The sequence below is a fragment of the Diceros bicornis genome, chromosome 13 (genome assembly GCF_020826845.1).
Source record: "Diceros bicornis minor isolate mBicDic1 chromosome 13, mDicBic1.mat.cur, whole genome shotgun sequence".
Classification (NCBI taxonomy): Eukaryota; Metazoa; Chordata; class Mammalia; order Perissodactyla; family Rhinocerotidae; genus Diceros; species Diceros bicornis.
This window is the reverse complement of record NC_080752.1, coordinates 49,366,772-49,381,464: the sequence shown is the minus strand read 5'-3', so window position 1 is coordinate 49,381,464 and position 14,693 is coordinate 49,366,772. Positions and strand designations below refer to the sequence as shown.

General features: G+C 42.0%; 1 protein-coding gene across 1 annotated transcript; it reads left to right on the top strand.

Annotated features, from left to right (window-relative positions):
• Positions 1–996, top strand: LOC131412359 (platelet-activating factor receptor-like). The gene has a single exon (XM_058551945.1). The coding sequence runs from the start codon at positions 1–3 to the stop codon at positions 994–996; it is 996 nt and encodes a 331-aa protein (XP_058407928.1).
• The last annotated feature ends 13,697 nt before the right edge of the window (positions 997–14,693 follow it).

Genomic DNA, 14,693 nt, shown 5'->3' with positions numbered 1-14,693 from the left:
ATGAACGGCAGTGTTGCGGCCCCGGGTGTTGGCGGCTGCAGCCCCTGGGATGACCCTGCTCGCTTCATCGTGGTGCCCACGGCCTATGCCCTGGCGCTGGGCCTGGGGCTGCCCGCCAACGTGGCGGCCCTGGCGGTGTTCGTCAGCAGCGGCAGGCGCCTGGGCCGGGCCCTGCGGCTCTACCTGCTCAACCTGGCCCTGGCCGACGTGCTCTTCACGCTCACGCTGCCGCTGTGGCTCACCTACTACCTGGGCCCGGCCCACTGGCCCTTCCCGGAGGCCGTCTGCCGCGCGGCGGGGGCTGCCTACTACGTGTCCACCTACGCGGCCGTGGCCTTCGCGGCGCTCATCAGCCTGTGCCGCTGCGGCTCGGTGCGCGGGCCCCGGCCCGGGGCGGCCGCCCGCCTCGCGCCGCGCCGCCGGGGCCCCGCCCGCGCCGCCTGCGCCGCCGCCTGGCTGGCCGGCCTGGCCTGCGCCGCGCCCTCGCTGGCCGCGCCGCACGCGCTGCGCCCCGGGCCGGGCGGCGCCGCCCGCTGCCTGGAGCACGGCTGGGCGCGCGCCGGCCTGGCCTACGCCACCGTGGCCTTCTTCGCCGCCGCCTTCCTGCTGGTGCTCGCGGCCTACGTGAGCCTGGCGCGGGCGCTCGCGGCGCCCTCGGGCCCCGGCCCGGCCCCGGCCGGCCCGCACCGGCGCGCCGCCAGGACCATGGTGCTGGGCCTCCTGCTCGTCTTCGCCCTCTGCCTGGCGCCCTACCACCTGCTGCTGGCGCCCTGGGTGGCCGGGCGGGAGGGCGCCGCGGGCGGCGACGGCGGCGGGTGCCGGGCCGCCTCCACGCTCGACGTCCTGCACACCCTCAGCCTGGCGCTGCTGAGCCTCAACAGCTGCCTGGACCCGCTCATCTACTGCTTCTCCGTGCGCCGCTTCCGCCGGGACTGCTGGGCGCTGAGCTGCCGCCCGGGGCGCGGGGGGCACGCGGCCTCCTTGGCCTCCTCCTAGAGAAGCCCTGGCCTCCCCGCCGGCTTCACCCCTGCCAGCCTCCCAGTGGCATCCTCGGTGAGAAAGCCCTTTGGAAAGACCTAGATTCCAATCCTGACGCAACCATGCTAGCCGAGTAGCTGTAGACCGCCGGGCTCGTCTGTAAAAACGGAATAGAACATTCTTTGTAACCCGAATGTTCCCTAGACTTTGCCGGCTTTTGGATACAAATAATATGCCATTGTTTTTTTAAATCTCTTGGGATAAAAACCAAAGTCCTTAAAATGGCCTACAACGTCCTGCCTGATCTGGCTCCTGCTTCGCTCCCGGCCTCTACCATCTCTGCCCCTCTCCGCGATTCACTCACCTGAGTTCCTGGAACAGACCGCTTTCCTACCCTTCAAGGCTGGTGCACCTGACTTTGCCAGGAATGATGTCCCTCTCTCTCCTTTACTAAGTTAATTCCTCTCCATCCTCACTTCCTCAAAAGTAGCTCTTTATAGGAAAGCCTTTCTTGATGAGCAACACACACACACACACTACTGGGTTAGGTCTGATTGCTCCTTCATAGCTCTTTTCACAATTATAATCAAGCAATTAATTGGGTGATCCATTGGTTTTATTCTTTCTCTCTTGCCAGAATGTATTTATGTTGATCCATAAGAAAGTGCTATTTTTGTAGATCCAAAAAGATTGAATATTGGCAATTTTATTTTCATCCAATTCAACTTAATAAATTCCGTGTTTACCTTATTCACGGCTGTATCCCCTGTGCTTACGACAGTGCCTTGCACCTAGTAAGACCTGGGTATATCAGTTGAATGAATGAAACCTGAGTATCATTAGCTTAAAATGCTCAAGGACTCACTCAGACACTCACTCTGGTAGATTTTCCTCAAATGTTTCTGGAATTCTCCAAGCTTGTGTTACCCGGATGCATTTCTGACCCATTCCTGATGATTGCTTCCCTCTGCTGTTACTGGATACCTGCAACTCTGCCTTCACGTCCACTGTGCCAGGACTTAGTTGTAGATCCATCCTGTTATTAGCGGGGACAGAGATGGGCCCGACTTGCTGCCCTCCACTTCAGCTTAGCTGAAACTCTGTCACTGGGTGCAAATCCCTGCCAATGGCTCTGGCCACCAGTGCTTTCATTCCTTGTGCCTTGACTTCTCAGCAGTTGGCTTTAAGTGGGGAAGGGAACCACTCCCTCTCCTCAGCAGTGTGATTGGGGGCCCCACAGCAAGACTGCTTGGGTCTCAAGGAGTTAGAGCTTATGAGTGACAGCAGCAGGTTCACGTTGCCGAGTCAGCTGGGTCAGGAAGGGTCCACCAATCAGCCACCATGTTTTACTGCCCTTCAGGTCCTGTTGTGGAATTTGCCTTCTAATAGTAAGTTTGATAAATTCCTTCTTTTATTTTTGATAAATTACCTTTCATTGGTCCCTTATTCCTTCTTTAAATTTTTTCTTTTACATTTTAAAAGTAATACATCTTCACAAAAATAAATTCAAAGCAGTAGAGAAAAATGTAAAATAGAAAGTAAAGGTCCCCCAGTGGTAACAACTGTTCATAGTTTCTTTTTTTTTTTTAAGAGATTCTTTTTTTTTTTTTTAATTTTTTTTTTTGTGTGTGGGGAAGATCAGCCCTGAGCTAACATCCATGCCAATCCTCCTCTTTTTGCTGAGGAAGACTGGCCCTGAGATAACATCTATTGCCAATCCTCCTCCTTTTTTTTTCCCTTTTTTCCCCCAAAGCCCCAGCAGATAGTTGTATGTCATAGTTGCACATCCTTCTAGTTGCTGTATGTGGGACGCGGCCTCAGCATGGCCAGACAAGCAGTGCGTCTGTGTGCGCCCTGGATCCGAACCTGGGCCGCCAGTAGCGGAGCGCACACTTAACCACTAAGCCACGGGGCCCGCCCCTGTTCATAGTTTCTTGTGTGTATCTTTCCAGATGTTTTTTATTTCAGTACAAATATATGTATAGTTAATTTTCTTCAAAAATCCCCAAATGGGATAATATTACAAGGCTCTTCTGCACTTTTCTCGTTTAACATATCTTGTACATCTTTTTATACAGCAGATATAGATCTACCTCATTCTTTTTAAGTGAGTATGCTATATTTATTTTACTCAATTGTTCCCCTATTAGTGGATATTTGTTTCCATTGTTTTACTGTGATAAACAATGATGCAATGGATGTACTTGTCCAAAAATATTTGCATACTTGTAAATCTGTAGAATAAATGCCTGGCAATGAAATTGCTGTGTCAAGGAGTATGTGTTGCACTAAAATTGTTTAATAACATCAGTAAATTGCCTCCAAAAATGCTGCACCAATTACACACCCATCAACAGCATGTAACGGTCCTTGTTTTATCACACCCTCACCAGGACTGGGTATTATCACCTGCCTCCTTCTTGAATCTGAACTCCTGTCTGCATTTCAACTGTGAGCATAGTAAATTTGTTTCTTTTTCCTAGAAGGCTTCTCAGTCTCCTCCATATCTATTTGAAACCTGGTGAGGGCAGGAGTGGGAAGAGAAAAGGTGTCACCTAAGACCTCACAGCAGCCACATCTTAGCCTATCTTGCTTTTTGGAGGGATTAAACAAAGCCCAAATACACACGGGTAGGTCCCCAGTAATTGTTAGTTCTCTGCTCTTCCTCGGGAATTAGGCTGGCTCATTCCCTGCAACGCTGACCAGCATCTCAGGCCAAGGCCAGAAGGCAGCACGTCCTCACATTCCCACATCATGAATTCACTTGTTATGGTGGAATGAAGTGTTCAGCCCCAGAGGCCATGCAAGGCTGGATCTCTAAGGAATGATCTCATGTCCACACTAGAGCCAGCTGAATCTCCTGAGGCTGAATTTGCTTCTGTCTAAATAAAAAATGAGTCCTCGTGGCCTTGTCCATCCCTGCGGTCTTGTACTATCTTGCTTTTGATGTGACTTTTCCCTTAGTAAAGTAGTCAGTTTCCTTCAGGGAATGTCCAAACTTAGTCTTTTGTGTCTGACCTGGGGAAAAAGAATTTAAGAGTCAATTGCCTCTGTCTAGAGTTACAGTGTGTGGGAATCACCCTCCTCCCTCCCCGTTGACTCAGGAGAGCTAGAACCTGGGGTGAAGACCCAGAGGCAAAGAGCCTGAGGGATGAGAGAGAGTAGACTGCCTTGTACTGTCAATCTTTTTGGATTCTTGGTCCCCTTACTTATTCCAAATCTTCAAGAATTTGACCCAAGACTCACCCTAAATCCAGGATGGAGATAAGATACTCGACACCCCCTTTCTCCAGGATCCAGGGAAAACTAATTTGCCAACGTTTTCAGCAGCTATCACTTAGTATGCCCTAGACTCCCCCTTGCACTTGCAGGGCCAGGAATGCCCAATCCCTGGCCCTACCCACCCAGGCCACACCCTGTGGCTGTGGGGTCCAAACGTGGTGCAGGGAAGCTGCTTCTGTCTCAGAAAAAGAAAGCTCCTCTTCTCTACTGGACCCCACTCTCTCCCTCAGCTCAATCGCGGTCCAGGTCTCTGAACCCAGCTCAACCTCGTTCTGCCCTTGGCCAGGGCTGGTCCAGGTCTTTGGCTCTGCACACACCTGCCTGGGCCCCTTGGCCAGCCCTGCAACCTCTACCTGCCCCCCCACCCAGCTCCTGCCTGAGTCCTCACCTCTAGCCCAGGCCCCTCCTGCTCCTTGTAGGGAAGCCTGTCAGACTTCATCTTGATTTCTCTATCTGCAGGCCTTGAGGTGCTCTCTCTGCAGCTGATTCTTGGACTTGACATCTATTTCCTTCTCCTCTAGCCCTAGAAGGAGGATAGTGTTTTCCCCTCTGGGTCCTGCACATCCCCCTGTGGCTGCAGCTATCCTTCACTGACCCTGAAACCACCTCCTTGGACTACACTCTGGCTTCAGGGACTACAACCTCCTTCCCAGAACCGTCACTTCCAGGGCTCTCCCAGGCCTGCCCTTTCCTGCTTCTGGTGTGGCACATGCCCACCACCTCGTTCTGATAGAGAGAGCCAGCTGAATTTATATTGTGACATTATATTATAGTTAATGACAATTTAATGGTCATTAAATCATGCTTCCTCACCCTAATTCACAGTAAGCACCAGTCTAGTTCTGAAACGTAATGTGGTTGGGGTGCTGGGATCACACTGGCCCCCAGCGTTCGTGGGGTCCTGGGCAAGAGTATAAATGGAGGCCCACATACTAAATATTTAAAAGTTATAAATTAACTAAACACATTGTTAAATAAAATGTGTTCCATCCACCTACCTTGTAATGACAGAATAGAAAAATATGTGTAAAGCTGTGGTTTTCAGGACTGAAAGCAAATTATCAAAGATGACTGAACGCTGGGGTCGGCCCAGTGGTGTGGTGGTTAAGTGCACGCGCTCTGCTTTGGCAGCCTGGGGTTTGCAGGTTCGGACCCCAGGTATGCACCAATGCACCGATTGTCAAGCCATGCTGTGGCGGCGTTCCATATAAAGTAGAGGAAGATGGGCACGGATGTTATCCTAGGCCAATCTTCCTCAGCTGAAAGAGGAGGATTGGCATCAGACGTTAGCTCAGGGCCGATCTTGCTCACACACACACAAAAAATGATGACTGAATTCAATCTTACATGTTATGTTAAAACATTGTATTTGGGTCCTGTGTGATAAATTATTGTCACAGAAAATACAAAATATTTTAATTTCATCAGATAAATCACTATCATTCATAATATGATTTTTTTTTTTTTACCATTTCTTCAAGCCATTTCTATATTCACACAGAAATTCTTCAGTTCTTTTTTCAAATTTTTCAAGGATGGACAATTATTTAAAAAAATAGAAAATGACAACTTGTTGCTAAATTTGTTCAAATCTGTCTTCAATCAAGATTATACCTCAATCTATAATGGCCAACAAGTAGTCTCTATAGAATTTAGTTTTGAGATTATTTGTCTGTGAATCTTATTCATTGTCATGCAAACATTTTTCTCTCGTTGTTTTAATTGTCATATTTTATTGAAATTTCATTTCGGTTGTATATTTCACATGCCGTGTTTTTCAATCTTGAAAAATCATTTTCTAATATGTATAGAAATTTCTTTTTAGTTTAAAAAGTGAAAGAGTTAAACTTAGTCAACTGTTTCTATGAGCTTTTCCTAACATTTTTAATAGCAAGCAACAGTGCCAATCAAGTAACTGTTAATAATATATATTCAAAATTAGTATATTTTTTCACCAATGACCCTATTTTGTTCTTTATTTGAGAATTGTAGTTGTTTTGTTTAAATTTCTAGTATGTATCATATCTTAAATAAATTAAATGTAATTGATTTAATGGCATTTAGTTGAGATTCCCACCATGTGCCTGAGAGTGGTTCTGAGGTCAGATTTGATGTGTTTCATCAATATATCCCATCGTTGGGCATAGCCAGAAAATATTGTGTATAATCTTTGAATTACTCCAAAAAATGTCATTGCCATCAGCACAGATGAAGCCATGTCTTTCAGTAAATCCAAACTGTGTATAATACATGGCCAAAGAATATTTCTGGATTTTTGGCCACACTTTTGCCTTGTATACCTTTCTTTGTTAATCATATTAGCACCATGACCATAGACTTATCCTTGGCAATCTTTTAAATCAATGCTGAAAATTGAAAGCTGTTTTTTTAGTGCCTCATTCAAGTCAAACTCGTATTTTGGGACTCTGATTTGTGTAGGATGTAGTAACCTAACACTGCACTCTGGTTGGAATAACTAGAAAAAGCCAAATAAATTACAAAAGTCGTATTTTAAAGATACTGGAGGGCGCCTGCCCCATGGCGTAGTGGTTAAGTTCGGCATGCTCTGCTCTGGCGGCCTGGGTTCGTGGGTTCAGATCCTGGGCGTGGACCTACACCACTTGTCAGCCAGGCTGTGGCGGAGACCCAGGTACAAAAAAATAGAGGAAGATTGGCACAGATGTTAGCGCAGGGTGATTCTTCCTCAGCCAAAAAAAAAAAAAAAAAAGATACTAGAGAGCTGTAGAAGCAACAATGACTAGAAGAATTGGAATTCAGATGGGGAGTATGCCTTCTGAGTTGAGTTGATTGTCACTGGATGTTTTCTTCCCTGGGAACCTTTGCTCGTTCTGTGCAAGAACTGAGTATTGAGCTTGACCCATGCAGAGAGCCTCTTCTGGTAGAAAAAGGAACCAGCAAATCTTTAGGCAGTTAAATGGGGTTGTTGTGAAAAATTGAGGTGTCTCAAAGCATAGCTGGTTGTAACCTTAGGACATTTTCCAAGTTCTGAGACTGTGAAAATCTGGGAAACTAGGCTGAGGGCTTCTAAAAGGCCAAGTGAAATCTCTCATACTCTTGAGATGCTGAGGACACTAAGTCCAACTAGAGGAATGAGGCCTGATGCAAAAACATAGCTGGTATCCCCCTCAACAAATTGTCCAGATTTTGAAGCTGTGGGGGTAAAGAGGAGGTAGGAGAAAAGGCTAAAGTGCCAAGTGCAGAACCTCCAAAGGGCAGAACTGAATCTCCTGCAGGTCTTTCAGGGTTGGGGAGACAGAGAGCCACTAGACTCTCAGTAAAAAACCCAGGAAGGCCCAGCCTGAAAACAGGAATGAAGCAGGAGGTGACTGAATCATGCTAAAACTGCCACCCAGCTCTGTCTTAGTTAACTCCTGATTGGGTTGAAGTGACCAGTCCCTTGTCCTATTTGCCTAATAGAGGAAAGGTGGAACTTTCTCTGGTGGGAGATATCATACAGAACCTCTGCATGTCTTTTCTACACAATGGCTGGCATACAATAAAAAGTCACTAGACATGCAAAGAGGCAGGAAAATGTGACCGATCATCAAGAGAATAAATGGACAATAGAACTAGACCCATAAATGATCTAGATGTTGGAGTAATAAGACAAGGACTTTAAAAAATTATAATTAATTAAAATGATTAAAGAAAATAGAGGAAAATATGGGCAAAATGAATGAAAAAAATAGATTTTTTCAACAGAGACTTAGAATTCACAAAAAGAAATCAAATGATTGATTTGAGAACTATAGCGAAGGTAACATTGGTAGGATTTGGGATTCTTTTATAATAGAATAACAGTTAATAAGCAGAATTCACACTTTTATATAATTTTACCCAGTCAAAAATCTATATGTAAAAGTAAAAGATATTAATTGACCTGGCTGGAAGCAAATCTATCAATAAACATGAGTAATAAATGCTACATGGTAAATTTTTACCATGGTAATTTTTCTAGGAAGAAAGAATCATTAGCATTTCAATAATGCTGCTGGAAACAAAATAAGAAAAGTCTGTTATCAAATACTTTATTGGCCTCAGGCACTTAGGAGGACAAGTAGTCAAATAACTTCCTCAGATGCAGCCTGCCGGGGATTCTGTCCTGGGGCATTAGAGGTAATCAGAGGTGGGGTAGGTAACCCTTGAAAATTCAAAGAACAGCAGCAGTTTTCATAGGGAAAGGGGAAGTCACAGGAGCAAGCTGTCTTTGTAAAAATGTTAGCTGAGAAAAATTATATATCAGTATGATTTGAAAGGAATGCAAAGTCTAATATTCCAATTAGTCCAAATTATTTTGCTTGGATTATTAAATTCTGCTTGGGAATTAAGGCATGAGAGAAGCTTGGGATACAGAGGGGAAACGGCATGGGTCCTGGAGTTATAGAGACCTAGGATGAAATCCCAGCTCCACCATGTTCCAGATATAGGACCGTGGCAAAGTACTGTCCTTGCACATGCCCAGTTTTACCCAACAGTAAAGGATGTAACACCATAAGGTGTCTCATACAATACTTGGATATATAAGGGGGCCAATGGGTGGCGATGATAATTCTTACAACTGTGATGGAATTGATATTTGAAGATAAAAGCCTCATTCTTTTGAAGATTTTCCTTTTTAATTTAGACTTCTTTGAATAGATTTGCTTCTACAGAGCTGTAGGAATAAAATACAATATAATGAGGTATAAAATGTGGCAGCTAAGCACTGGTCACACACTCAGGACAGACACTGAAACTATACATCTACTTCTGAATATTGAAGAAAATCTGGATATGTAAAAATGAATTTACATTTGTTTTTTTTTTGTTAAAACAGAGAAGGTGGGATATAACAATGAGAAGAAACTAGCAGCACAAATGTAAGAAGTGGAGATGTGTGAGATTTGTGCTATAATTTATCTTCTGCATTATGAATGTTGACTAAAACAAGAGGATGCACTGAAAAAACAGGTTCCTCTGGCTGATTCAGGGGAGTGGCCATTCTGAAAAGTCTGCTGTTATTACAAGATGGGACAGGTTTAAGCAAATAGGGAAAGCAGCTTATATCCCCTGCTAAAAGAAGTGCTCACAGATTTCCATTGCAAATGGAACAGAGAATGTTGTTTGAAGGGAGAGTCCCTTCTAACACTACCTCCCAGCAATGACTGTGACTGTCAATGACTGGTCAGAGCTGGGGATTTCAAGTTGAGCCTATAGCTCATCTTTGTCTAAAACCCATGGGCATCACCATTTGCCAAGAAAACAAAAAATAAACTTACTTCTTTTCTTTCCTTTTCCAAAAAAAGGAATCAAATGAACATTCTAGGACTGAAAAATACAATACCTGAAATTAGGAACTTGTTGGACAGGTTTAACAGCAGATTGGACATAGACTATGAAATTAGCGAACTTCAAGAAAAGCCAGTAGAGGGGCCAGCCCTGTGGCATAGTGGTTAAAGGTTTGGCATGCTCCACTTTGGTGGCCTAAATTCACGGGTTTGGATCCCAAGTGCAGACCTATGCCACTCATCAGCCATGCTGTGGCGGCAACCCACATATAAAGTAGAGGAAGATTGGCACAGATGTTAGCTCAGGGCTAATATTCCTCGGTGGGGGGGGAAGAAGAAGAAGAAGAGAAAAAAGAAATGTCAATATAAAATATCCAAATAGAAGTATGAAGAGAATAAAGAATAAAAATTTTTAAAAAGAACAGAGCATAAAAGATGTGAGGTCAATCAAAACTCCAATATGCTCGTAATGGAGAACCAGAGGAGAAGAGAAAGAAGATGGGGGTAGAAGGCATCTTTGAAGAAGTTAGAGCTAAGAATTTTTCAAAATTGATGAAAGATATTGACTCAGATTCAAGAACTTCAGTGAACCCCAAGCAGGATAAGTAAAACAAACAAACAACCAAACCAAACCAATTATCCAAACAAAAACCTCATAGGCATATCATAGTCAAAGAGCTGAAATCCAAAGATAGTAGAAAATCTTAAAATCATACAGAAGAAAAGACACATTACAGTCAAAGGAGCAATAAGATTAATGTGTACTCTTTCAAAGGAAATACGAAAGCTATAAGACAATGGAATGACATCTTCAAAGTGTTGGGGGAAAAAATGGCAACTTAGAAAAAAATCCTTCAAAAACAAAGGTGAAATAAAGAAATTTTCAGACAAAAAAAGCTGAGGACCGTCATCACTAGTATATCGACAATACAAGAAAAACTAATTTAAGGTAGACCATAATGAGTCAAGAATGCATATTGTAATCTCTAGGGTAAACACTGTAAGAATTATAAAAGAATGAATAACAAAAAAGGTAATAGAGGTGAAAAAAAATTAAAATACCTGATTAAGTCAAAAGAAAGCAACACAAAACAACAAAGAAGTAATGGGACAGAGAGAAAACAAATATCGAGATGGTAGATTTAAACCAAACTATATCAGTATTACATTAAGTGTAAATGGATCAAACAATCAAATTAACAGACAACTTTGTTCTGATCAGATAAGAAACAAAAACCAACGATTTGCTTTTTATGAGGTACACTTTACATAAAAGGATGCAGAAGGGTTGAAAGTGAAAACATAGAAAAGGTATACTATATAAATGCTAATTTAAAAAGGTGATGCAGCTATATTAATATCAGACAAAGTAGACTTTGAGTCAAGAAGTATTAATAGAGAAAAAATGGACATTTCTGTGATAAACGAGTCAATTCAAAAAACTACATAGCAAATCTAAATTTATATGCACCTACTACTACATCTTCAAAAATATGTAAAGAAAGAGCTGACAAGACTAAAAGGGAGAATAGGCAAATCCACAATGAGATTGGAAATTTAGTGTATTTCTCTCGGAAACTGATATAACATACAGAGAAAAATTCAGCAGAATAGAAAATGTTTGACAACACAATTAATCAACTGTACCTAGTTGAGATTTATAAAATAGGATAGTCAACAACATTATTTTCAGGTGCACATGGACCATTCAACATATGATATGCCATTTAACAAGTCTCAGCAACTTTCAGAAGTTGGCCTGACCTGATTCTCTGACCACAGTGAAATTATACTGGAAATCAACAATAGATGAATGGAAAATCCTCCAAATATTTGGATTTTAAGCAATTCACTTAAATAACTTAAGAGTCAAAAAAGAAATCACAATGTAAATTATAAAATATTTGAGCAGAATGATATTGCATTTTCATTATTCAGCTCCAAATATTTTATTATACTTGTGAGAATCAGCTAAAGCAATGCTTAGAGAGAAAATTGTAACTTTAAATAAGTATATTAGAAAAGAAGAAAGGTTTAAAATCAACGATCTAAGCTTTCATCTTGAGAAGCTACAAAATGGGGCTGGCCCTGTGGCGTAGAGGTTAAGTGTGCACACTCTGCTGCTGGTGGCCCGGGTTTGGATCCCGGGTGCGCACCGACGCACCGCTTCTCCGGCCATGCTGAGGCCGCATCCCACATACAGCAACTAGAAGGATGTGCAACTGTGACATATAACTATCTACTGGGGCTTTGGGGAAGAAAAAAAAAGGAGGAGGATTGACAATAGATATTAGCTCAGAGCCGGTCTTCGTCAGCAAAAAGAGGAAGATTAGCATGGATGTTAGCTCAGGGCTGATCTTCCTCACAAAAAAAGAGAAAAGAAAAAAAAAAAAAGCACAAATTAAATCTAAGGAAAGAAGAGGAAAAGAATAAAGGATAAGAGCAGAAATCAATGAAATGTAAAGCAGACATTTAAAAGATAAAATCAACAAAGCCAGAAATTGATTCCTTGAAAAGACTGATAAAATTGGTAAATGGCTAGCATAACTGAAAAAGAAAAACAAGGTAGAAAAATCAAATTATCAATATAAGTAACAATGGGAGAAATTATTACAGCAAATATTAAAAAGATAATAAACCTGAAATGGGCAAATTCTTTGAAAGACATAAATCTAGCAGAAGAAAAATAAAAAATTAGGATATTTCTATATATATAAAATAATATGAATCCATAATAAAACCTTCCCACAAAGAAAATTCCAAGCCCAGATGGATTCACTAGTAAATATCTCCAAAATTTAAGGAAGAACTAATAGCGTGGGCCAGCCCCGTGGCTTAGTGGTTAAGTGCACAAGCTCCGCTACTGGCGGCCTGGGATCGGATCCCAGGCGTGCACCGACGCACTGCTTCTCCGGCCATGCTGAAGCCGCATCCCACATTCAGCAACTAGAAGGATGTGCAACTATGACATACAACTATCTACTGGTGCTTTGGGGAAAAAAAAGGAGGAGGATTGGCAATAGATGTTAGCTCAGAGCTGGTCTTCCTCAGCAAAAAGAGGAGGATTAGCATGGATGTTAGCTCAGGGCTGATCTTCCTCACAAAAAAAAAAAAAAAAAAAGAACTAATACCGTTAGTCAAAAACTCTTTCAGGGAATAGAAAAAGAGCAAACATTTCTCAACTATTTTATGAGGACGCTATAGCTATGATACTTGATAAGGGCATTACAAGAAAGGAAAATTACAGACCAATATCTTTCATGAACACAGATGCAAAAATCCTAAGGAAGAGTCTGGAAAACTTATTTCTATGATATAGAAAAAGGATAATACATCACAAGTAAGGAGTATTTATTCCAACAATACAAGATGTGGTTTAACGTTAAAAAATGAGTCACTGTAATTCACCACATTAGCAGAATAAAGAAAAACTAATAGACACAGAAAAAGCATTTAATAAAATTCAACACCCATTCATGATAAAAAGTCTTCAGCAAATGAGGAATGAAAGACTTCCTTATTCTGATAAAAGCTATTTGCCCAACGCTCTACAGCTAACATTATTCTTAATTATGAAATTTTGAATTCTTTATGCCTGAGGTCAGAAACAGATAATGATGTTCACCATCACCACGTGATTCAACTTTTTATTGGAGATTCTAGGCACTGAAGAAAGAAATAAGATAATTCTAGCAATAAAGAAAGAAAAAGAAATAAGTGTTAAAAAGATTAGAAAGAAGGAAGTAAAACTATCAATACTTGTAGATGAGTGTGTACAAATCCAAGTTGATGAAATATTAGAATTAAAAAGTGAATTTACCAAGGTCACTGAGTAAGAGATCAATATGCCAAAACAATGGTATATCCATATAATAGCAGCAAACATTTAGAAGACAAAACAAAATAATATCATTTACCATAGTATATGCATGTATGCACACACACACACAGGCACACATGCAAATTCTATGAATAAATCCAATGAAAGATGTACAAGACTCTCTAAACTGAAATATCTTAAGATATTCTTAAAGAAGATCTAAGTAAATGAAGAAATATAGTAGGGCCGGCCCTGTGGCTTAGTGGTTAAGTGCGCACGCTACACTACTGGTGGCCTGGGTTCAGATCCTGGGCGCACACCCACACACCGCTTCTCCAGCCATGCTGAGGCCGCGTCCCACATACAGCAACTAGAAGGATGTGCAACTATGACATACAACTATCTACTGGGGCTTTGGGGGGAAAACAAAAAGGAGGAGGATTGGCAATAGATGTTAGCTCAGAGCCGGTCTTCGTCAGAAAAAAAAAAATGAAGAGATATAGCAAGTTCACAGATTGAAAGTCTCGATGTTGCTAAGATGTTAATGCTCCTCAAACTATAGATATAGTGCATTCTCAGTAACAATCCAAGCAGGGTTATTTTTATGGAAGTTGACAAGCTAATTCTGAAATTTACATAAAAATATAAAGTTAGTTAGAATAGCCAAGGCAGTCTTGACAGGAAAACTTAATCTGGAAAACTTCCTGATAGCAAGACTTATTTTTTAATATAATGCTTGATTCAGTTTGCTAATATTTTGTTTAGGATTTTTCGTGTCTATGTTTATGAGAGATACTGATAAGTAGTTTTCTTTTTTTTTTGAAATGTCTTTGTCTGGCCTTGACATCACGACAATGCTGGTCTTATAAATAAATTGGGAAGTGTTTTCATCTATTTCCTGAAAGAGGTTTGTGTAGGATGATTGTCTAATCTCATTCATGAGGGCTCCACCCCCATAACCTAATTACCTCAAAAGGCCCCACCTCCCAATAAAATCACATTGGGGGTTAGGATTTCAATATATGAATTTGGGGGAACACAAACATTCAGTCCATTGTATTTCACCCCTGCACCCCCAAATTCATATCCTTCTTACACACCAAATACATTCATCCCATTCCAACATCCCCCAAAGTCTTAACTCATTCCAGCATCAACTCTAAAAGCTGGAGTCCAAAGTCTCATCTAAATATCATCTAAATCAGATATGGGTGAGACACAAGGTATAATTCATCCCAGGGCAAAGTCCCTCTCTGGCTGTGAACCTGTGAAACCAAAGAAGTTGTGTGCTTCCAAAATATAGTGGTGGGACAGGCATAGGGTAA

Coding starts and splice junctions, on each gene's coding strand:
- LOC131412359 (XM_058551945.1), top strand. CDS start 1: ATGAACGGCAGTGTTGCGGCCCCGGGTGTTGGCGGCTGCAGCCCCTGG.